The sequence below is a fragment of the Astatotilapia calliptera genome, unplaced genomic scaffold, assembly GCF_900246225.1.
Source record: "Astatotilapia calliptera unplaced genomic scaffold, fAstCal1.2 U_scaffold_4, whole genome shotgun sequence".
Taxonomy (NCBI): domain Eukaryota; kingdom Metazoa; phylum Chordata; class Actinopteri; order Cichliformes; family Cichlidae; genus Astatotilapia; species Astatotilapia calliptera.
Window position 1 is genome coordinate 763,231 of NW_020535778.1, and position 25,777 is coordinate 789,007.

Sequence of the window (25,777 nt, forward strand, 5' to 3'; positions counted from 1 at the left end):
GAACTTTTCTTTTCTGTTTTTGTGCTCATAAAGTGTTTACATTTAATTTGATTTATTATCTGTGTGCATAAAACACTGAATGAAAAATGAGCCAGAGAACCTGATTGAGGAAGTGGATGCTGGGTTTCCGATTCACACTCTGATTGGCTGAGAGGTATAGCCTCACCTCAAAAGAGGGTTACTCCAAGTCATTGACACTGAGATTTGAATGATGGCATCAATGAGAACCTACAAAGACATGCCATTCTCATAAGCAACAGTCCTTCTGTGCAAATGTTTACTCAGTATAACTGTCTTGCCTTTTCATCGTGAATCATCAAAAAGTGGATCATGAAGTGGAAACGGTGACTTATTTCCATCAAAACACATTAAGGATTAAAAAATAAAAAAAAGATACTGTAACATTTTTATATATTTCAAAAGAACGATTAAAGAAAGTGTGATGTACCATGCTCTTATGTTTTACAGATAACTTCCCTCTCAGTTCCTATTCAGGCCCTCAAAGGAAAGTAATCACTTGGAAAACCTCACTAAGGGACATTAACATCAGCGTTTGAGCTGAATTCATTTGCAGGTTTATACATGTCCCTTCTCTGTCTAGCTGAAGTAGTTTCCATGGCACTTTTAAACTTATTTCTCCATCAAAATAATTTTTAATCTCAAATATACAGAAAGAAATGGAGCCTGACTTTAGTGTTTGAGAAAGAAGTTCAACAATGACTCACTGATGGCTGAGCTTCAGACTGAATCTGTTGTCCTCTCTGATCTTTACGGGGTTTTTTAGCTGTCATTGTGCACAGAGTATAAAATAACAGTTGGTTTCAAAAATTAAAAACACTCAGCTGCTTTTGAACCACTCACTGATGCTACTTCTTCATCCAGGACTTTCAGGACTGCTCTCAAGTAAATTGTTTGTTTGACAATGGATATCTTATAGTTTTATTTGTTTTTCACCTTTTTTAAAATCAAGATTTAGGCTGAGCTCATAATTTATATCTTTCAAAGATTTGTGTTGCTCAGAGGACCAGCAAGTATATTATATGATTTATAAAACATATATATATTAAAAAAAAAATATATATATATATATATATATATATATATATATATATATATATATGTGTGTGTGTGTGTTTCTGTAGACTGTCTGTAGACTGATCACAATATTATCAGCAGTCGACTTGGGGATGAGGGAGTTCTTATAATGTTTACTTTGTGAATGAACGACTAGCTTACACCATACAATAATTAAAAAAAAAAAACCACTCAAAAGACACAAAGACAAAAGCTTTAGGAGAAATATGTCCGTGTAGGTTGTCAGTCATCCAAGTCATGGTAATCTAAAAAACATGGAAACTCCTCAGGACAGCTTTAGGAGAAAAAATAATTTCATGAATGGCAAAACCCAAAACATGGCAACTAGTGCTGCCAGTGATAAAAACACTGACACTGACACACTACAAAAGTGCTGATTGGCTGAGGGCAGAGAGCCTGATTCTAGAACAACTGTGATTGGCCCAGAGGTATGGCCTCAGCTCAAAAGAGGGTTACTCCAGGTCACTGACACAAAGAATTTTCATGTGCATGTTGGTGTGGATGACTACAAAGCGATGCCATTCTGGGCATAATTGAACATTACATAACTGTATTAAAAATAAAATAACATAAAATAAAATTAAAAATCTTACTTGAGACCTTAGAGACTTTAGACTTTACTACTGAAGAGAACCGGCTAGCAAGCTAGTATTTGAACATAATGCAGTGTATGTTTTTGAATAACATACATTTTCATAACTACAGATCAAATGGTTTTGTTTTTTTTTAAAACACATTTTAAACAAAAAAGAGTTTAGAAAAAGGTGTTATTAAGACATGTTAGACACTGACATCCTACTTGTCTAAACAACCGTATGCACTTTTCACTGTTTGGTGAACTTTGTAAGAAGTTCATCAGTCTCTAAACCCACTCAAAGTTGGCCTCTTCATGGTATGTGGACTATCCCAAAACTATTTTGCTAATATACTGAGATAAATATAATACAATGTGAAACACCCTGTTTAAATTAGTAGCTGTGATGCATCTCCTTATTGGGCAATGCAGCACTCTGCTTTGTCTGACTTGATCGCCTCTAAATGTGATCATTACAAGAAAATACAGCAGCAAAGGTGGAGGCTGATGAGGGGAGAATTGCCTGAGGATGGAGCAGCAGCAGTTTAAAGTGAGATGTGCATACAACAGTATGAGACACATCTATATACTAATATGTATTTGTGCATTTTCATTTATAATAAAGAGCCCGGCACCTCTAAATGAGGCCAGATGCTCAAGTCTATTACTAACATTTTTCACTTTATAGGTGCTTCCAGTAGGTTATCCTACCAACCTCCTGTCTGTGTAAACAGGAAGTCCAATTCAATGGTCTGTGAAGCCCAACAAGATGACTGTGAGCCTACAAGAGACCTTGCTAACAGTATATTTGTTCCTTCCACAGTCAACTCTCAAGTAATTCACTGCACACACAATGTCAGGATTATATTTCACCCAAGTCTCAGTCATGTAATGTCTGCTCGTTCAGTTGGTGCCTGAAACAAAACCTCCACCTCTCCATGTGCTGGACTCCTAAGACCTTTAACTATGCACCCTGCCCACTGTCCTACATCACCTTGGAGTTTGTTCGGACTGCCATCCTGTAACAGAACTGATTTGTAACACAGCATCTCCAACTTCTGAAAATCTTTCTTTGGGCTATGAGTTACATGAAACCTAACTTTAACACAAACCAATTCAATGACAAACTAGTAAAAATGTTTATATTTACAGTTATAATGCAGGTTCTCTGATGTAACACCCAGCATTATTAGAAGATTGAAACAGACACTGGTTCATTCAAGACAATTTCAAGCTTCACTCGGATATTTAATATGCAGGTAAAACAATACTAGCAACTTGGGATGTTTTTTTTTTATTTTTACTTTGAAAATTAAAAAAATTATCGATAAAAAATTCATTTATTTACCATGTCAGCTGCTGCTCACTGGTTGTGCAGTGCAGAAATAAAGAGATTAAACTCTTCAGTTTCAAACACACACATATCCTGTACTGAAACTTTTCTGTGCATCGTACAGCCAGTGAATGATGCCCCTGCTGTTTTTAGTCTGCATGCACCTGTGTTTCAATGTTCATCGTTTTCTGCACTGAAGAGTGTCATGTGTTGGTTAGCCACACCCAAACTGTAACATATCAAGTTTTTCATTTGAGAGCTTTTTGAAACCCACAGAACCATGTGAGAAAAGCAAGGGAGATCCTGCAGAAATCAAGAAAACAAAAACAAAATAAAAGGTTCTCACAACATGAAGACTGTTATTAGCCAAACCAGAGCACAGTGCGGTGACAACGTTCAGCTGTTTCACATGAAACTGAATAACAGGGAGTCGATGCTGTGGATTTACATGCAGAACTTAAATAAAACAGTCAAGATTATTAATTATATTAAAAAACAATGTTCAGTCTGTTTCTTTAAATGTTTCATAGAGAGAATAAAATAATGTTTACCAAGAAAAAAAGACGTTAGACACATGCTGGCCTAATCAGGGCTGCTATTGCTCAGTTATGACTTTGCAAGTTCCATGGTAAGACAGTGTATACATGACTTTATAGTCATTGATAACTATGGCCTGTGGTGAGTGATGTTTTTGATGTGTTTTGATCCACTCAATCAATATAAATAAAGCGTGGTTTGTGTCTGTGTTTTGCTTTTTTATTTTGTGGGACAAGCAAACATGTTGGTGCTTGTATCTACTTTTGATCTGCTTCACTGTGAGCTGATGGTGACCGTTAAAAAAAAAAAAAAAAACTGAGTCAAATATGATTAGACCATAGGAAAAGTCTGAGTTTAAACACATGAATATATTTTATTGATTATTTAATTGTCTGTTGCTGTCCAACATCAACCTTTGAGATTTGAAGTAAGCTTTAACTGAAGTTCATCATCGTTCCACAGAGTGGCGCTGCAACACAGAGATAACTATAAAATGCAGGTTGAGGAAATAATAAACACGTATTTAATATGTTTGCTGTACATGTACTTTTCTTTTTAGTCTTTTTAGTCTTTTTGTTGGTCACAGACTGAATTTTGCTGACAAATGTCTGTCAAATCTTGTACAGTCTTATACTTTAACCAAACACACATATAAAAAACAATTTTAAACGTTTTAAAAGTGATAAAAAATAATAAACAAAAAAACACAGAGCATCCAGAAAATATTCAAAGCACTTCGCTTGTTCCACATATTGTCATGTTACAGCCTTATTACAAAATGGATTCATTTAATTGTTCACAGGCGAGTATGTAAAGCCTTTGCTGTGGCACTAAAAACTGAGCTCACATGCATCCTGTTTTGGTGCATCTATTGATCATTTCTCAGATCTTTCCCAACTTGATAAGAGTCCACCTGTGGAAAATTCATTTGATTGGTGATGGTTTTTCATAACTTAGGATTTGATAAGATCATATAGTTGACGGTGCATGCCAGAGCACAAACCATGCCATGAAGTCCAAGGAATTACAGTATTAATTATGTAGACTGCTGAGACAGAACTGTATCTAGGAAAAAAATCTGGGGAAGAGTAAAGAAATTTCTGCAGCACTGAAAGACCCAGAGAGTACAGCAGTTGCCATCATCTGTGAATAGAAGAAGTCTGGAAGGATTCTTCCTAGAGCTGGCTGCCAAACCAATGTGAGCAATGGTAGAAGATGAGCTGAATGTAGGTGACCAAGAATCCAATGGTCACCCTGACAGAGCTCCAGCCTTGCTCTATGGAGAGAAAAGAGATTTCCAGAAGGACAACTATTTCTGAAGCTCTCCACCAACAAGGCCTGTATGGTAGAGTGGTCAGATGGAAGCCACACCTCAGGAAAAGACACATGATAGCCTGTCTACGGTTTGTCAAAAGGGAACTGAATGACTTGCAAAAGATATCAAGGGAGTGATTTTGAGACCAATCTGTGAATGTCCTTTTTAAAAAAAAAATCTCTCTATATATATATATATCATTAATCATTTATTTATCCAGGTAAAATCTCACTGAGATTCAGTGGCTGTGCACTAATGCTCTCAATTAACCTGGTGGAACTTAAGAGGTCCGGCAAGGAATGATAGAAGAAAGGGCCTAAAAACATAGCTGTACCAAGTTTAAAGCATCACACTCAAAAATACTAGAGGCTGTAAGTGCTGCCATTTAACTGCAGGTAACAAACTGCACTCCAGGTAAAATTTAATACATATGTCATAGATTATCACCAAACACATTTCCTTATTCATCATCCCTTCTTATTACAGTACATTGCATTGCAAATATAAAACATAAGTAGTAACATCACTGACAGTTTTGTTGGGAGTGATCATGTCAAAATGTTCCTGTAGAGATGGAAATCTACCTTTTATGCCAGACTGCATGGATGAAGAAGCAGTTCATTAAATTTCCAATCTCTGTCAATCTCAAATACACAAAACACCAACGATACACCACGAGCAGTGAGAGGATTCACTCTGGTTTATATCTGGTAATAAATATCTTCTCAAAAAAGCAAAGTAGTATTGCAACATGGCATTTGGGTCTTCTAACTAAAATAGGAAATTAGGAACATAACTAGTGCCATCATAGCCAGACCTGGCCCACATCTGGTTGACATACACCCTGCCAGGACACCAGACAGTCAGAAGTGCCAGCTTGATGCCGGATTTGGGCCAGACCTGTTTTCTATGAAGCTGGGCAACATAAACCAAACCACAATCGGGCCAGATGTGACATGCCATCACATAAACGGTTTATCTACACCAGGCCTGGCCCATATCTGGATGACATATCACTTATCATGCCAGAAGTCAGCCAGCAGTGCTGGCTTGACACCAGATCCAGGCCAGACCTGTCTGCTATGTGGGTTAATATCCAAACATGCATATGGTAGTGTCTGGGTTATAGTAAGGGTTCATGGGCAGGTTGGCCAATGAGGATGCAGCCTTTTGTTAGCCCTGAGCCAAATATCTGAAACATGTTGCTAGCATCAAAAATCAAAAAATAACTTTTCAACAATCAGAGAAATTTCCGGTTTGAACATTTGATCTGCTGACTTTGAACTGTTTTCATTAAACATCAGATTGAAGTGATTTCATTCATTTCATTCTGTTTGTTGTTGTTGTTTTTTCTTTGTTTTCTTGACAGTGGGAACACATTGAGGCCACCTACAGGGCAGGTGGGGGACAGCAGGGATCTGAAATCATATGAGAAGTTAGTGAGTGAGAAGTGGAAAAAATTGACTTAAGATGGCTCTAAGTGCTAAAAGTTGTTCTCAAACAGAAGATAAATCCACTGATTCTTTTGTAAAGTTCATCTGGTGCTCACATGAATCCTGTGAAGGAAACTTTACTTCACTGAATGTTTCTTCAACGCTCATTTCAACATGTTGAAGTCATGAATGATCCACTCTCAGTCTGCACTGAGAGTGGATCACATGACATCTAAGGTGTGTCGTGTGACATGTTCAGTATTGTCACACATGTCTAGATTGTCCCTGATATCATAACTGCTCAAACGCTTATCTTGTTTTATCTCTGTTGTGGCCAGTACTATCCTCTATGCTGTTGCATGCTGGGGCAGCAGATTGAGGCCAATAATGTTGTGGGGATCGCGCTGGACTCCCTTAGGGTGGTGTCTGAGAGGAGGATGTTGTCCAAGATAAAGACAATGTGGGATAATACCTCCCACCCACTCCAGCACCACTGAACGACACAGGAAATCATTCTTGCCTACGGCCATCACCCTCTAAAACTCCTCCATCTAACACACTTTAAACACTGCAATAGTTACACGCTGTTTGCACACGCTCTTTTCTACTAAACAGTCAGAGTGTTTCTCCAACAGGAGGACTTTCTTTACACTCACCTCATCACAGACACACTGACGAACCAGGAGATCTGAACCAAAACCCAGGATAGAGAGTTTCAGTGAATGTGGTGTTGAAGGTGTGGAGGTGGATCAGAGTGTCAGAGGAGACTCTGTAGAAGGACAGAGTGCCAGCAGGACAGTCCACATACACCGCTACTCTGTTAGAGACAGCGTAGGACGAGGAGGTGATGGATTTTTCTGTCTTATTTTGCCTGACAGAACGAGGACGATCATCAGAGCAGATGAGACTCCAGGACTGATCATTCCATCCAAACAAACAGTCAGTACTGTCTCCTTTCCTTCTGATTTTTCTGGAACTCACTGATATCTCAACGTCTCCTGTCCACTCGACCTCCCAGTAAGAGCGACCAGTCAGACCATCTCTACACAGCAGCTGTTCATAAACATCAAATCTGTCTGGATGATCAGGATATGACTGAACCTCCTCAGCATGTGTCACCTTCCTGTTGTTGTCAGACAGTTTGAGGTTTGTGTGTACTGTGTTTGTGTCGATTGTGAGTTGACAGAAATCTGATGGAGAGAACAAACACAATCCAGCTGCAGTTATTGATCCATCATCTGTTCATTGATTGACACTTTGATGACTCCTGACACCAGAGATGTGAATGAGTGATGTGACAGTTTGAAGATGGTTGAATGTGTGCTGCTTTGTTTTCATGAATCACATTAAAAACACACTTACACTTCCTCAGACCAGGTCTCAACCATCGGACTCCAGCAGGCTCCACCCTGAAAGGAGGAGGGGGATCAGACCAGCACAGTCTCTTTCAGCATGAACACATGGACATTACATGGCTGTCATACACACACTGTTAGACACTGATAAAGGAGCAGTTCAACACTGTGGTCTTTTCCTGTTTCATATGTTAGGCTATGCCCTCTCTAATTTTGGTAATTCCACGCCAGTGGAAACTAGGGCAGGGCCATATCATACCATTCACGGTAATAGCGGTATAACGTTGGGCAACGATAAGAAAATGAAATATCGCGACAGAATATGGGTAAAACGCGCATGTGCAGTGCCTTTGTTTTCATACGCACATTTCGGAAAAAGCATGGCGGCGACAGAGAATTAGGAGAGCGAAAGCGGATCATTGAATGAAACAGATGAACCAGAATTGGTTTGTAAAAATGCTGCAACTTCAGTGGTGTGGAACTGGTTTGGCTTTTGTCCGTCAGATACACAACAAAGCACTATTTTTGGTGGAGCATGCTAGTGTAACCCGTTCAAGTGTTACACCTGTTGTTGCTGCGTTGTGTTCTGGCGTGAAAGTAAGAGGCAGGAGACAGTACTGGGTCTTTGGCTCTTTACTGCACATCTGCAACACAGAAATATGTGTCTGATCTGTGTGTGTCACGCGCCTGCCAGTACACCTCTCCCCCGGCCATGCTGAAAGGAGCTGTGACCGGGGCACAAATGCACGCGCCTACGTCACCACGCAGCGCGCACACACTCGAACGCACACAGACTCAGATCACACAGGTAGAAGACCGAGATGCAAAAATGACATATTTAATCCAAAAAAAATGTGTTTTGGGTGAAATTCACAAGTATTTAACACATATGTTACACTAGCGGGCCGTTGTTATTACCGTGTTTTTAGGAAAATATGGCACACTTAAAATCAATCCCTTGATTTTTCTGAAAATCGACAGAGCCCTTTATAATCCCGTGTGCCTTATGTATGAATTCTGGTTGTGTTTACTGACCTCGAAACGATTTTATGTCATACATGGCGCTCGAAAATCTGTCAAATATTTTAGTGCGACTTTGCTAAGCTACGAACTCGCACCGCTTGATGGATTGTCAGAGCATTACAGCAATCGTAGGCAGGAGCCTTGCGGAGTGATACGTACTGTGCTTCAACATAATATTACTGTATTGTGTGTGTGTAACCTCTTTTTAAGTTTTGTGGATATTATACATGGTTATGCTCAGGATATGTCGGCCAATTTCCACTGGAAATGCCTTGTAGTTAAACTGTCAGCAAGGAATTTTCATTTGCACTGTTATTTTTTTATATAACTTTAAAGCACATAAAAAACAGCCGCTTGTTTAAGTGAAAATACATTGATGGGGTTTTGTTGCACTAATAAAGTTGTGGAGTTGTAAAGTATTTTGTCTAGCATCAATTATATCGTCAGTTATATCGTTATTGCAAATTTTCAAATGTATATCGTGATAAATATTTTTGGTCATATCGCCCTGCTCTAGTGGAAACCCAAACAACGTCCATGTCACCTCTACTTGCAGCCCACATAATGATGTGATGAAATATTTTTTTTAATTATTATTCAAAAATTATAATTAACACTACATAGCATAGCATAGAATGTATGAAGCATGTAAAAATAATAATAACCACTGCAGCCAAAAAGAGTGCCTGACGAGCCCAGTCGTAAGTAAGCTATTAAGACTCGACTGTACACCGTGTTCGTGTTTTCCTCCGAAACAACAAGTTCCACTGGAGCAGCCTTTCGACGCCTCTCTCTAGACAACACAGTAAAGCTAGTTTTATTATTTATGGCTACGACCCTGACACGGAACCCTATATATTACCCAGAGGTCCCTGTACTATGGTTCGGAGCCGGGGACATGTTTTATATACGCGCAATCTCTAATAATCGGCTGTAGTTAAACCTTTACTTAAAAAGCCATCCCTAGTCTCAGCTGTCTTAGCTAATTATAGGCCAATCTCCAACTTTCCTTTCATATCAAAAATCCTTGAAAGAGTAGTTGTCAAACAGCTAACAGATCATCTGCAGAGGAATGGTTTATTTGAAGAGTTTCAGTCAGGATTCAGAGCTCATCACAGCACAGAAACAGCTTTAGTGAAGGTTACAAATGATTTTCTTATGGCCTCTGACAGTGGACTCATCTCTGTGCTTGTCCTGCTAAACCTTAGCACAGCATTCGATACTGTTGACCATAATATCCTATTAGAGCGATTAGAAAATGCTGTAGGCATTACAGGTACCGTAATGTATCAGATCTATCTAATAGACTCCAATTTGTACATGTAAATGGAGAGTCCTCTTCACACACTGAGGTTATTTATGGAGTTCCACAGGGTTCAGTGCTAGGACCAATTCTGTTTACATTATACATGCTTCCCTTAGGCAGCATCATTAGAAGACATTGCATAAATTTTCACTGCTATGCAGATGACACCCAGCTTTATCTATCTATGAAGCCAGATAACACACACCAATTGACTATGTGCACGTTAGCATATGCTACTTCCGGTGCGGAAACTCCTGTGGGGAGCTTTGTTTCCGGTGTCCTATTCGCGACTGGTTTACGGTCCAAAACAAGTTAAGCAAGTGAATGAATCAAGCGGCGATTTACATTTCTATAGATGTTTTGGGCATTTACCCAATATATCTGTAAATGATGTTCATCGACTTGTGATATTTTTCCCTGCGCCTCAGGGCAAAAGAGAAAATGGATTCAAATGTTATATTTCTCAGCTGTCCCTCGTTTATCGCGGGTGTTATGTTCTAACAATAACCAGCGATAGGTGAAATCAAGTAGCCAATTTTATTTTTTGACGGTGCAAAACATTTCGTGGACATCGTGGATATACAGTACTGCACTTCAGAGTCACACTACTAGCGATCGATGCAGCGATTCTGTACTGTACAGGAGAGACGTCACAGAGGAGATCGTCTGCAGCGATCAGGACGCAGGACACAATGTGACGTAAAAAAAAGCATGCAAACTTGCACTAAAAATTCTGTGAAACAGCGAGGTGAAAGGTGAACCGCGTTATAGCGAAGGACCGCTGTAATTTTTAAGGTAAGTCACAACATACCCTTCATACATACTAATGTATAGAAACCATTATCAGCAATCATTCATTTTTTGTGTGGCTTTTTTCACGGTTTGTTAACATGCTGTGTAGGTGTGTACTTGACTAGCTGATCTCGACATAACGGGGGAAACATCTGGTTTGACTATTCTTCACCTGTAGTTTGAATGCTGAACATTTGCCTGTTTAAATCATAAGACCAGTCACTATACAGAGATGTGCTTCTGAATGTGGATGATGTGTCTTCTGCTGCAGTAATGCAGTTCTGCTTGTGTTGAGTGATGTAAACAACTGATCGATCTAAACTCTTTAAACTCAAAATTGATCATTAGATTTTTTTTTATGACACAACAGTGGTGAGTGTTCCCACCTTCTCCTCTTTGTAACTTAACGCGATCTTTCCGTTTTCGAGTTTTGGACATGATTTTGGAGTATATCTTCGGAGTAGCGATTGACCGCAAAGTAAAGCTACCGGAAATGTACAACCCCACATCCGGTCTCAAAGCAGGAAGTTAGCATTTTCTCGTGCACATGGTTAATTAGTTAAACTGCAGGAATGTCTTAAAGACATAGAGACCTGGATGGCCGCTAACTTTCTGCTTCTTAATTCAGATAAAACTGAGGTTATTGTACTCGGCCCTGAAAATCTTAGAAATATGGTATCTAACCAGATTCTTACCCTGGATGGCATTACCCTTGGCCTCCAGTAACGCGGTGAGGAACCTTGGAGTTATTTTGACCAGGACATGTCCTTCAACGCACATATTAAACAAATATGTAAGACTGCTTTCTTCCATTTGCGCAACATCTCTAAAGTTAGAATTATCCTGTCTCAGAGTGACGCTGAAAAACTAGTTCATGCATTTATTACTTCCAGGCTGGACGACTGTAATTCATTATTATCAGGACGTCCAAAAAACTCCCTGAAAATCCTTCAGCTAATCCAAAATGCTGCAGCAAGAGTCCTGACAGGGACTAGAAAGAGAGAGCATATTTCTCCTGTTTTGGCTTCCCTTCATTGGCTTCCTGTTAAATCCAGAACTGAATTCAAAATCCTGCTCCTCACATACAAGGTCTTAAATAATCAGGCCCCATCTTATCTTAATGTCCTTGTAGTACCATATCACCCTATTAGAGCACTTCGCTCTCGCTCTGCAGGCCTACTTGTTGTTCCTAGAGTATTTAAAAGTAGAATGGGAGGGAGGGCCTTCATTTTTCAGGCCCCTCTTCTGTGGAACCAGCTTCCAGTTTGGATTTGGGAGACAGACACTATCTCTACTTTTAAGATTATGCTTAAAACTTTCCTTTTTGCTAAAGCATATAGTTAGGGCTGGACCAGGTGACCCTGAATTCTCCCTTAGTTATGCTGCAATAGATGTAGGCTGCCGGGGATTCCCATGATGCATTGAGTTTTTCCTTTCCAGTCACCTTTCTCACTCACTATGTATTAATAGACCTCTCTGCATTGAATCATATCTGTTATTAACCTCCGTCTCTCTTCCACAGCATCTCTTTATCCTGTTTTCCTTCTCTCACCCCAACCGGTCGCAGCAGATGGCCCCGCCCCTCCGTGAGCCTGGCTCTGCCGGAGGTTTCTTCCTGTTAAAAGGGAGTTTTTCTTTCCCACTGTCGCCAAAGTGCTGCTCATAGCACTTTGTCATATGATTGTTGGGGTTTTGTATTTTGTATTATTGTAGTGTCTACCTTACAATACAAAGCACCTTGAGGTGACTGTTGTTGTGATTTGGCGCTATATAAATAAAATTGAATTGAATTATTCCCACCTTGTGTTTCCCGATTTTGTAGTTTTTCCTTTTGGCTATTTAAGGCTTCTTTTCATCACTTCCTCACCTGGCATTAATTTTTAAATCCTCAGCATTTAATTCAGAGCATTTTACAATCAGGCTCCTGTGTATGTAGTCCATCTCCACCATCACTCTTTATCTCACTCACTCTGTGTTTCATAAAACTGCATAAGGTCATCAAACAAGTTAATTATCTTAATTAAATTTACAATAACACTTATCATTATCCTGTTCTTTTTAGGTTCAACTAGAGTTAGCTTTATTAACACTTTACAAATGATTCATTTTTCAACTTTTGGTCAAGCTAGGTAAACAACTTCCCCTGCTTCCAGTCATTTTACGAAGCTAGGCTGACCTCGTCAGAGAAATGCTTCTGTAGGGAGATTAATCTAATTTGAATCAGGTCGAACAGAAGACGATTTTTCTTAAAAATGACTGAACTAGTATAAACATGCAGATATCTCTGCAAATTGTGAATATGTGAAGAGCAAAAGACAGTTATTGTTGGTGAAAAATGTCTCCTTGTAAACTCCCCTACATTAATATCTTAATCATTCAGATAGATTAGTGTTTCTGTTCCTGAAATTTTTTCTTCAGTGTTATTATTCATGTCACATCCATATGAAAACAAACAAAGAGTGAAGGACACAGGAAATGTTTCCAGCTCTTCCACCTCTATCAGACATTCTCTCAATACCTCAGAGTGTCCAGTCTCCAGCGTGGAGCCTTCCGTCCAGCCGAAAAGAGCTTCATTTCCGAGTTTCCTGGATGATTGAAGCTCAGGTCCAGCTCTCTCAGATAGGAGGGGTTGGAGCTCAGAGCTGTGGCCAGAGAAGTACAGCCTTCCTCTGTGATCAGGCAGCCTGACAGACTGCAGACACACAAAACAATCTATCTTTGAACACTTCATAGGAGGGAAGGATGTGAAAGATGAAGACTAAAACTAAATGGTGGTGGCTGTAGCTCAGGTGGCAGAGCAGGTCAGCCACTAATCAGAAGGTCGGTGGTTTGATCCCAGGCTGCCTCCTGGCTGCATGCCAAGTATCCTTGGGCAAGATACTAACCCCATGTTTGCCTACTGGTGGTGGTCAGAGGGCCCGGTGGTGCCAGTGTCCGGCAGCCTCGCCTCTGCCAGTGCGCCCCAGGGTGGCTGTGGCTACAACGTAGCTTGCCATCACCAGTGTGTGAATGTGTGTGTGAATGGGTGAATGACTGAATGTAGTGTAAAGCGCTTTGGGGTCCTTAGGGACTAGAAAAGTGCTATACAAATGCAGGCCATTAACCATTTTAAAGGATCCATAATGCTCATAGAATGTCTTGACACGTGGCAGCTTGCAACAAAAAAAAAAGTCACATCTGCTGGAGCACACTGCTGTTTTTGTTTGGCTTGGTGAAGCTTTACAGACAGTTCAGAGTCTTATTAGACTCTAACAAAGGGAAACTAAAATATCTGACAATTCTATAAGCGTTAGTAATTCATTTGGTAATGCAATACTGAGTGGAAGTGATTTAATCCTGACCTGAGAGTTTCTAGTTTACAGTATGGACTTTTCACTCCAGCAGACAGAACATTCACTCCTGAGTCATGTAGGTTGTTATCACTCAGATCCAGCACTCTTAGACTGCAGGGCTGGGAGCTAAGAATTGAAGACAGACTTTCACAGCTTTTCTTTGTGAGGTTACAGCCAATCAGTCTAGAAATAAAGAGCAAAAGACCAAAATGGGTTAAAATGAATTGATAGAGTACTAAGGAGTTGGGAGTTTTATAATAATAATAATCTTTCATATCTAGCTGGAATTGTTATTCCTTTATTTCAAACACATCATAACTGTGGCAATTTAAAGTGATTAATAAATAAAGACAAATACTAAAATACAAATGATGAAACCGATCATTAGTAACTATGATTTTTAAAAAAAATAATAATAATAATTTCATTTGATAAAAAATAAACAGTCCTTGATTTGACCTCAAAGTTTCCAGTGCACAATGTGGACTCTGCAGTCCAACAGAAAGAAGCATCACTCCTGAATCCTGCAGGTTGTTGTTGTTTGCATCCAGCTCTCTCAAACTAGATGACTGGGAGCTGAGGACTGAGGACAGAGCTTCACAGCTTCTCTCTGAGAGGTTACAGGCACTCAGTCTAAAAAAGGAACACAAAAACAAAAACAATGAAATTAAAGTGTATTGATGGTGCAATGATGACTTATTAGATTTGATAATAGTTACTATTATTTCAGGACAGGCTTGAATTATTACTTCTTTATTTTAAACACAGAAATGTGTTAATTTAGTATTTAGAACTTGTGAAAAATACAAAACTACACCAACGGATTGCTGATGGTGACCATTATTTGCTGTGCTTTTTATAAAACAGCAAATTATATAATTTGATGAAAAATAAAAAAATTATTTGATCTGACCTCAGAGTTTGCAGCATACAACTTGGATTTAGCAATGCAGCTAACAGAAGCTTCACTCCTGAATCCTGGAGGTTGTTGTTATTCAGGTCCAGCACTCTCATGCTAGAGAACGGAGAGCTAAGAACCGAGGACAGATATTCACAGCTTTTCTCTGAGAGGGAACAGCCACCCAGTCTTGAAAAATAAAGAAAACAAAAAGACTGGATGCAAGATGTACCAATAGTTCAGGGAAAAAATTAGTACATTTAGCCATATTCATTGTCATTTCAGAGGCAGCAAGAATTGCGATCATCTAATTTTACACATTAGAAATTTGGCAATTTACTTGAAAGAGAAATAATACAAATTACTGAATTACAAAACCAAATAGATTAATTTGACCTTTATTAGCTGAGTTTTAATTGTTTCATTATAATTTGATGAAAAATAACTATCCTTTTATCTGACCTCAGAGTTTCCAGTGTACAGTGTGGACTCTGTAGTCCAACAGACAGAAGCTTCACCCCCGAATCCTGCAGGTTGTTGTTGCTTGCATCCAGCTCTCTCAAACTAGACGACTGGGAGCTGAGGACTGAGGACAGAGCTTCACAGCTTCTCTCTGAGAGGAAACATTCACTAAACCTGGAAAACAAACAGTTAAAAAAAACAACTTCAAACAATTTTAATGTTTAACTTAAATAACAAAAACAAAATCTATTATGCAGTACAATTCATAGTTAAGTCGGGAACAAATAGAAAAATTGCTCAGATGAAACCAATGTAACGCTCTCAAATTACAACAACAAACTTATATCTTTTTTATCAAGATTTTCTGTTATAGACCAACACAAAGTTGCACATAATTGTGAAGCGGTACGAAAATGATACATGGTTTTCAAAATTTTAAGCAAATGAAAATCTGAAACCGTTAGCATACATTTGTATACATTTGTCTTGTTCTGGCCTCCTTAGACTGGCTTCCAACTGAATTTAGAATCTATTTTAAAATCCTTTTACTGTTTTTTAAATCCTTAATTGGTCTGGAGTCTGTATATTTGTCCGATCTGCTGAAGCACTATGTCCCCCCTCGTTTACTCTGGTCAGCTGAGCAGCTGTTGCTCTCAGTTCCTAAATCATGGCTGAATCTTAGAAGAGACCAAACAGTCTCGATTGTGGCCTCAAAGCTTTGGAATGATATTTGTCTTCCTACTAGGCAATCTACATCAGTGGTAGTTTTTTAAGCTGGTTAACCTCCTAAGACCCAAACTCTTTGATGCCATGCATTTTTAATTTCTATTTGCTATTTGGGCTGATTGGGACCTGATGAATGTAAGAACAAAGAATTATCTTTTTACCTGATTTTGCTCTACAAGGGCATATATATCATATCATATATCATATATCCACATATGAGAACATTCATTTAAAATTTCGATAGAACAGTGGCTTGTGTGTGTTTGTCTGTGAATGACTTGGCCCTCAAACAATGATCAGGTGACTCTTTCGTTTCAGTTTATTTAACTTCCACACAATATTTCCAGCTGACGTTTTCCATGACTGATCAGTTTTCCACTGAACCCACTCTCCATATTCCACAGCCCAATTGCCGGCATCACTAAAAGCGGAAATTTCATTAGTCTGATTACCTCCACCTGGACCTAAGCTTCCCTGGTACCAGTGTTGGGACTAACACGCTATTAAGTAACGCGTTACAGTAACTACGTTATTATTGAGGTAACGAGCACAGTTACTCATTACTGGGATTTAGATAGGCTCGTTATTCGTTACTTCGTGTGGTGGCTATCGTGGAGCTTCCACAGATTCAATAACATTAGCAAGTGGTGGAGGCCAGCAGGTGAATGAAGGAAAAGGGAGGTAAGAGGAGAGACCCGAAGCGGCTGCCCGTCCGAGTGTCAGGTGAACTGACACTTATAAGAAGTTATAACCTGCAGTCCATCTGGGTCAGATATGAACCAAGTTTAGTTGGAGTTTATTTTCGTTATGCTGACTTTTTCGTACTGCGTGCTAGCTAGCATGACGGAGTTTCTATACAGCTGGGTGGTGCTATGTTACTGATGTTGAACTTTATTTTGTTCATAAGGTTAATTATTAGAGTTGCCAACTGTCCCATAAAAAACGGAATCGTCTCGTATTCAGAGAAAATATTACGCATTTCGTATTGAGGTGAAAAGGAACAGTTTGTCCCGTAATTCAGCTACAATGACAAAGACACAAAGCTGGAGTTATTCTGTGTTTACGCTGCACAGCTGCCTCTTCTTCTCTCATCCTCTCAGCCTCCGTCTCCTGTTTCTACTTCAATCATGAAACTGATCAATGATCAGCTGATCGGCTTTTCTCTCTTGTTTGTTTAATCGCCCACTTTGTGCCAGAAAGAGGAAACCAGCGGATGTCGCGCTAAACAACAGCAGCACTTTTAAGCTTGATCAGCTGTTGTTAGAATTTATTTAATATTAATTTCTAGTATCAGCTGATGTTTGCTGGAGCCACAGCTGTAAAGCTGCTGGTCATGATATCGGTTTGGTTATCTGGTGAGAGGGAAACATGAAGATGAAACCAGGAGATGTCCTTACTGAATCATCAGAGCTGTGATGGAGAAACAGGTTTGCCTTTTAGTTGGTGGTGGCCAGAGGGCCCGGTGGCGCCAGTGTCCGGCAGCCTCGCCTCTGTCAGTGCGCCCCAGGGCAGCTGTGGCTATAATGTAGTTTACCATCGCCAGTGTGTGAATGTGTGTGTGAATGGGTGAATTACTGAATGTAGTGTGAAGTGCTTTGGGGTCCTTAGGGACTAGAAAAGCGCTATACAAATGCAGGCCGTTTACCATTTAACATGAATGAGTTGAAGGGAAGTTATGAACTGTTTCTGAGAGACAAATAACACCAGGATCCTTTTCTAAGTAGCTGACAACTGGTAACTGTGCAGGGGCGGGTCTAGCAAAGTTTTGCCAAGGCGCAGGTAGGGCATTAACAGGGAAAGGGGGACACAAGAAAATACTTTTCTTCATTATTCTCATTTAAAATGTCTAGCTTTTAAAATAATAATTATCTGAGTCTTGCAACAAACAATTGATAGATTGATACATATATACCATCAGAACAGTGTACATCACTGTCACAACAGTGTTTATTTTCATTCAAAGGCTTTATGATTTTTCCTATAATGGTGGGCTGGTCTCTAGTCAAAATGCCCGCGACGATTTTTTTGTCCCAGTCCAGCCCTGTATGCAGCTCATCTGCAGTCGTCTGTTACCTACATCTTCCTATTCAGAAGGCAGAATTTCCGAGTTCTGAGTACAATCGAAAGCATCACGACTGCAGTTTTTGTGTTGGATGTAAAAAGCAGGCTAGGATAGAATCAGGCGTGGGATTTCTCTCGTGGAAATATGCACATTATTTTTTCCTTTCTATTGGTAGGTGGCACAGTGCACTTGTGGCAAGTAAGCAAGTTAGAAGACTGGCACTCTTGCTGGATATCCAGTTACGGAAGCAACACATTAACAAGAGAATTCTGAGTAAAATCAAAGTTACTTTCCCTAGTAACTAGTTACTCTGAAAGTAACGAGTAACTTGAAGGAACTGAGTTACTTCTATATTTGACATTGAGCGTATGGGGGGATACATCAGAGAGAGGCCTGCTCAAAATGAGACCCTTGAGCGACAGTTGGACGACATCACGGAACGGATCACTGCAGCTGTGAGGTCTCAGAATCAAAAGAATGACAACACCATGGAACAGAAGTTTGATACCATCATGGGGAGGCTCGCGACTCTCCAACGGGAGATCGAGAGGCTAGTGTCGGAGTGTTAGGGCAGCCTGAAAATTCTCCTGGGCTGCTCGCATGGAAATTTACAAATCAACATTGAGATTGCTGACCCCCATAACGGCGCCAGCTGCAGGCCCAAGGCTGGAGCCGAACAATCACTCCCTGATAACGACTGTGTTACAGCTATTCTTCCCGTCCCATGCAAGGACACCTGGATTGGCTGGAGGACTGTTTACTTAGCCTGATAGGCCGACGGACACTGTCTCAGCTAAACTATGGACACGCACACACACTCACTTAAACTGATAAGCACTCACTCATCCCCCCTCCCTTTCCAACGCCTTCGTAGCAGTCAACTGGACCAGCGCAGATATGCTGCAGGACCGGATGCGCTGTCTACACCGGCTCTCTCTTACCCTTTACCCGCCCCTGTTTCTTGTCTTGTGTTTCTATGGTGTATTGATAGTCATGTGCTTTTGTGCTGAGGTGTTTTTTCTGTTATCAAACTGTTCTCCCACTAGGAGCTCAGTCTGAGTGGAGTTTTGTTTTTTTCCTATCAGCCTACCTTTCTGACAAGTCTCAACAATGTGATGTTTGTGTAAAGTTGGTCAGAAGGTTCCTTTGTAAGTGCACATGTGCCATTAGCGTGCTGCCTGCTGTAACCCTAATTTCCCTCGGGATGAATAAAGTATTCTGATTCTGATATAAGTAACTAGTAATGTAACTAAGTTACTAATTTAAAGTAACTTACCCAACACTGCTTGGTACTGGCCCTTGAGCCCGCTGCACCACCTCATGCTGAAATCTGTTCCTTCTGCTCCCTGTGACTCTTCACCTGTTCCTGTTTGAAATTACAGTAGTTTGCTGCAATAGGACATGGTCTCCAGCCACCAGTTTGGATATCTATGACAGTCTCTTTTATTTGTTTTTCATTTTCTCCATTCTCAGTTAGAGACTTGACGGAATTCTTCATCAATCACCCTTCTTCATAACTATCTGTGAAGCATCAGTTGATGTAATCTTTGAGTGTTTAATTCTGAGCTAAAATTCTGTTTTGTTTCCCGCGAACTCTCTGGTATCTGATGTAACCTACAGCATTTTCTTTTCTATCACTTAACTTTCCATCACTTCTGTCACTTACCTCACTTTCTCTTTGGATGTGTCCTTAAACAATTGATGGCTAAATAAAATAAAAAAAACTCTCCAAAGAAGATTAATTCAAAATTCCTCCACAGTAATGTGAAAGCACCATTGCCAGTTTTCAAGAGTGCATGTTGGATTACTTTTTGCATACAGGGCCAACAAAGTTTTGATATATTTTATTAGGAAATAGAAGCCATCATAATTTAAAAAATGAATTTTGGATTTACTTGAGTAATTTTTGTCTAATATTGCAATGCGTTTAATGACGCAAAACATTTAAGTGTGAAAAATATACAAAAAAACAAACCAAAAATTTGTCTGCAACTGTTGACAATCATTCACTTCATTTTTTTAAGGTTAAGGTTGCACATGATTTTTTTTTTCTTTTAAAGTTGAATTTAAGGGATGAAGGGGAAAAAAGCAAACCACATGACTCACAGAGCTTTGTTGGAGGCTTTGACCACTGGCAGCAGCCTCAGAAGAGCCTCCTCTGAAGCAGAGTATTTCTTCAGGTCAAACACATCCAGATCTTTTTCTGATGACAGTAAGATGAAGACCAGAGCTGACCACTGAGCAGGAGACAGTTCATCTGTGGAGAGACGTCCTGAACTCAGGGACTGTTGGATCTCCTCCACTAGAGAACGATCATTCAGTTCATTCAGACAGTGGAGCAGATTGATACTCTTATCTGCACTCAGGTTCTCGCTGAGCTTCTTCTTGATGTACAGGAGTGTTTTCTGATTGGTCCGTGAGTTACTTCCTGTCTTTGGCAACAGGCCCCGTAGGAGAGTCTGATTGGTCTTAAGACAAAGACCCAGGAGGAAGCGGAGGAACAAGTCCAGCTGTCCATGTTGGCTCTGTAAGGCCTTGTCCACAGCACTCCAGTAGAAAGATTTAAAATTTCTTTTTTTTCCAAATAAATTAGACTTCTTGGAGGTTGTTTGTTGTTCTTCCAGCAGATTGATGCCAGAGTTGATGAAGGTCAGATGGACATGAAGAGCAGCCAGAAACTCCTGAACACTCAGATGGATGAAGCAGTACACCTTGTCCTGGTACAGTCCTTTCTCCTCTTTAAAGATCTGTGTGAACATTCCTGAGTACACTGAGGTTGCTCTGATATCGATGCCACAGTCTGTCAGGTCAGATTCATAGAAGATCAGGTTTACTTTATGCAGCTGATCAAAAGCAAGTTTCCCCAGAGACTCAATCATCTTCCTGCTCTCTGGACTCCAGTGTGAATCTCTCTCAGCCCCTCCATCATACTTGACCTTCTTCACTTTGGCCTGAACCACCAGGAAGTGGATGTACATATCAGTCAGGGTCTTGGGCAGCTGTCCTTCCTCTCTGGTTTTCAGCACATCCTCCAGAACTGTAGCAGTGATCCAGCAGAAGACTGGGATGTGACACATGATGTGGAGGCTTCGTGATGTCTTGATGTGGGAGATGATCCTGCTGGCCTGCTCCTCATCTCTGAATCTCTTCCTGAAGTACTCCTCCTTCTGTGGGTCAGTGAACCCTCTGACCTCAGTCACAATGTCAACACACTGTGGAGGGATCTGATTGGCTGCTGCAGGTCGTGTGGTTATCCAGAGGTGAGCAGATGGAAGCAGTTTCCCCCTGATGAGGTTTATCAGCAGCACATCCACTGAGCTGGACTTTCTAGGGTCAGTCAAGATCTTGGTTTTGTGGAAGTCCAGAGGAAGTCGACACTCATCCAGACCATCAAAGATGAACACAATCTGGAAGTCTTCAAATCTGCAGATTCCTGCTTCTTTGGTTTCAGTAAAGAAGTGATGAACAAGTTCCACCAAGCTGAACGTTTCCTCTTTCAGCGCATTCAGCTCTCTGAAAGTTAATGGAAATATGAACTGGATGTCCTTGTTGGCTTTGTCTTCAGCCCAATCGAGGGTGTATTTCTGTGTTAAGACTGTTTTCCCAATGCCAGCCACTCCCTTTGTCAGCACTGTTCTGATTGGTTCATCTTTTTCAAGTGAGGCTTTAAAGATGTCTTCCTGTCTGATGGTTGTTTCTGGTCTGTCTGGTTTCCTGGATGCTTTTTCAATCTGTCTGACCTCATGTTCATCATTGACCTCTGCAGTCCCTCCCTCTGTGATGTAGAGCTCTGTGTAGATCTGATTCAGAAGGGTTGGGTTTCCTGCTTTAGCGATCCCCTCAAACACACACTGGAACTTCTTCTTCAGCTCAGATTTAAGTTTACGATGACAAACTTCAGCAAGGCTTTCTGAATAAAGAAAGAATATCAGTTCATCTTTTACATAGTCCATATCAGAATGTGGTCTTTTTAAATACATGTTGGTTCATCTCTTGAAATTTTAGTTAATGTTAATGTTATAACCAGCAGCTTAAATCTTTAGAGAAATCATTTTACTTCTCTGCAGACGGTCAGCCAGGTCCTCCTGCTTCATTCTCCTCAGGAAGTCCACTGTGATCTTCACAAATGCCTCTCTGCTGCTCCTCTGCTCATCATCCTCCCTCTTACTCTCTAAGCATTCTGGGTAATCTGGACTCAGAACCTTCTGGATCTTCTGCAGCTCGTTCTTCACAAAAGTGATGATGTTGTCCTCCAACAGCTGGAACAGAATACTTTATGAATGACCCAATCAGACTGAAATCATGGAGCCACACATCAAATCTGTGTTGGACACACTGGCAATCCACTGGTCTACAAAGAGCAGCATGGAGATGACTGTGAACAGAGTAGATGTAAAGGTAGTTGTTGTACATGTACAGACCATAAATATGGAGTCCAGGTGTGCTTGATGCTGCTGGGCAGGCTGACCACTGGGAACCTCTGAGCTCTCCTGGTCCACTCTGTGGAGGAGCCATGAAGATTTAATCCACAAAAAAAGCCTTCACCATAAAACAAACAAACAAAAAACACACACATCTTGACATGAATTAGATCATCTGTTGGTTGTTGGAATTTGTGGGTGAAAGATGTGGGCATAGTCATTTCTGCACAGGGCCTTATTTGCATTTGTACTTGTATGAGTTTCCCTTTCAGATAATAAAATGATGAACAAAAAAATCAAATATACAAATCATATTCAAGTGTCCTACCATTCATATCGTGATTAATGACAGTATGTTCTGTTTAGTATTGAAAAAAACTCCAAAATCTTTATTCCTTAACACCGATAACACTGATCACATTTTAAGCTGTATCATCTTACATGTTGGAGAACTCCCAACCAGTAGTCTGATAGAAATCTGAACATTATGTAGCATCTGAAATTCAACCAACTCTAGTTCAGTCTTTCTTCATAAAGATTGGAAAAACTTCCCAGTGCTTGTAAATGCCTTATCCACACCCTCATTTCCTCCTGATCAGACATTTGCAGCTGATTGTAAATGAGCCTAAAGGATGCAGCAGTGTTGCATCTAAGGTCAGTATGAAACTGTGTCACACTGAATAATGGGGAGCTGCAGTTGTAGCAGGAAGGCCTCAAAATGACTACAGCTAACAACTCCAACTAGAAATCAAAACTGGCACAAAAATCAAACACAATCAGTATAACTGAACCCTTCAAGTACCACAAACCCCACAGGCTGCAAAAGCAGAGCTGCACAGTTACAGACTCAAACAACAACACTGAGCATGAGCTACATTAGCTGCTGGCTAGCCTCATTTAGAGCTACAAGGGTCAACAACTGAACATGACTCTGATCTGAATGCACAACATTAAAACCCCCAAATGCTTTTATCCAAAGCTCACATACACAAATCAGCTTTACACAGGTCGTCATTACTACCACATGCTGCCCTTGACAGCTGTTTGACACGTCGGCCATCTTACTCTAGAGCTTTCTCAGTTTCCTGCCCACCTTAAAAGTTTGTCTAACTTTAAGCTGTTTATCTGCAGTGGACTCTGCAGCAGCCACCAGCTACCGTAACTCAGCAAGTCAAACAGCACAGCCTGTGTGGACAGATGGATGCTGGAAGTCTCCAAACATTTAGAACAAAAAGCTTCAAATTTCTCTTTCTGTCAACAGTTCAGTGAGCAGAAGATGAACTGATATTCAAAAGGCACAAACAAAGAGAGAAAACTTTACCTTTTTTTTTAGCAGATTTTGCACATGTCTCAACCAACTCTGTATATTTTTATATATTTTATTTTATTGTTTACTCTATTTAATTTGTAAAATATGTATACACACACACACACAGATTTAGCGATTCTTATATTTTGCTTGTTTTACGTTATTGTATTTTTGCACAACTCTGTTGCTTGTGAAGCTCGCACACAAGAATTTCACTCACATGATGTACACTGTACCAGTGTACCTGCACATGTGATGTAACAATAAAAGTGATTTGATTTGATTACAGTTTGATTTTTATTTGATGGATTTTCAGAAAATTGGAGAAAAGTGTAGAGTGACTGTAGTTTGTAGAAGTTAAAATAATAACCAGTGTTTGAGTCATTTTGGATGCTCTGAGTTTTATGAGTAAAAGTGAAATCTGTGCAGCAAAGTTAGTCTTACCTCCTCTAACGTCCTACAACATACAGCACAATATGACTGATGGAAGAAAACATAAGCACGAGCATTAGTTCCTGTTTGCTGAAGTTCAATAGCTTAGAAACCAAAGGCTTGTTTTTAAGAGACAGTTTAATTGGGATTGAGGGAATGACATGTTATCACTGCAGTTTATATCCAACAACATCAAGCAGTTTAATCTGTTGTCAAAGAGTTCATGTTACTAACAGCTCACCTCTCTGCAGCAGATTCCTGCTGGAGTTTAAAATTAATGGGTTCACTTTTAGACCGGTCACTTCCTAAAGACACACGGCTGGGTTCAGGTTCAGTTTTGAGTTTCTGAAGAATCCTGATAATTAAAGCACAAATCTTTAATCAAGGACTCATCACATAACATAAAATGCTGACAGAATTTTAGACATTATAATAGTGACTTTAAGTTACATCTTTCTTGATGACTGTTTTTGTTGAAATCTATTAATGACATGATTCAACACAGTGTGTGCCGGTCCAGATTCAGGTTCAGGTCCAGGTCCAGATTCAGGTCTACCATTGATCCTGTAAGTGAAGAAAAAGTGTTTTTCATTTGCAGTCACAGAAGCTGATGAAGACTTAGAATACCTTCATCATGCCAAAGAGAAACTGATTTGCAGGCTGACCATGAGCAGAAGGAAACTCTAAACTAGTGACGGTAAGGTAAAAACAGAGCGCCACCCAGAGGTAAACACAGTCATTTACACTGTGCAGGACTATTGATGGTCCAATGAGCAGCAGTACATGTTGGACATTTTTTATAGAATACAGGAATTCCTCACTCAGTGACCTTCTTTGAGATGCAGTTTAGAGGCCAGGAAACAACATCAAATCAGACACCAAATTGACATCAAGGAGTTCATGTCACTAATAGCTCACCTCTCTGCAGCAGACACCTGCTGGTCTTTAAAATCAATGAAACGTTCATGAGACCAGTCACTCTCTAAGGACACACGAATGGGTGGAGGTCTAGTTTGGTTCCTGTGGATAATGATGGAGCAGTGATGTGAGTGCTGAGCTGTGACATGGAGAAAAGTCATGTACAGTTAGAGATGGTCATCTCACCTCTGAGCTTTGGTCTGACTCTCATGTTCCCCACACAGAGTAGTTTCAGAGGGAGGGACTCCCTCCTCTCTGTCCTCACACTGATCCATGCTGCTGAATTCACATCCACATCAGCTCACACACACTTTCTACCTTCACCTGCAGAGAAAATACAAATCATTCATGTGTACATCGACTGTCAGGATCAGGTGTCTCCACTGTGTAGTACTCATTTGATATGTTTGGAAACTCACCTTAGGATTTAGTTTAAGGAAAGGCATCAGGTGTA

General features: G+C 40.1%; 1 protein-coding gene across 1 annotated transcript; it reads right to left on the reverse strand.

Annotated features, from left to right (window-relative positions):
* Positions 1–5,900: 5,900 nt before the first annotated feature.
* Positions 5,901–25,598, reverse strand: LOC113018078 (NACHT, LRR and PYD domains-containing protein 12-like). Its single transcript, XM_026161145.1, has 15 exons — positions 25,510–25,598; positions 25,324–25,425; positions 24,856–24,969; positions 24,647–24,760; positions 22,665–22,743; positions 22,301–22,502; positions 20,350–22,153; positions 15,456–15,629; positions 15,009–15,182; positions 14,555–14,728; positions 14,105–14,278; positions 13,282–13,455; positions 7,650–7,696; positions 6,944–7,477; positions 5,901–6,272 (listed from the first exon to the last, which is right to left on the reverse strand). The coding sequence occupies exons 1-14, from the start codon at positions 25,596–25,598 to the stop codon at positions 6,948–6,950; spliced, it is 3,951 nt and encodes a 1,316-aa protein (XP_026016930.1). The 3' UTR covers positions 5,901–6,272; positions 6,944–6,947.
* Between the last annotated feature and the right edge of the window lie 179 nt (positions 25,599–25,777).

What these genes read in the sequence shown, in the direction of transcription:
- LOC113018078 (XM_026161145.1), bottom strand. Translation starts at nt 25,598, where the DNA reads ATGGATCAGTGTGAGGACAGAGAGGAGGGAGTCCCTCCCTCTGAAACT. An exon ending in TGTGCACTGGAAACTTTGAG is followed by an intron (nt 14,279 to 14,554) that starts GTCAAATCAAGG and finishes CTTTATTTCTAG; the next exon opens with ACTGATTGGCTGTAACCTCA. An exon ending in TGTAAACTAGAAACTCTCAG is followed by an intron (nt 13,456 to 14,104) that starts GTCAGGATTAAA and finishes GTGTGTCTGCAG; the next exon opens with TCTGTCAGGCTGCCTGATCA.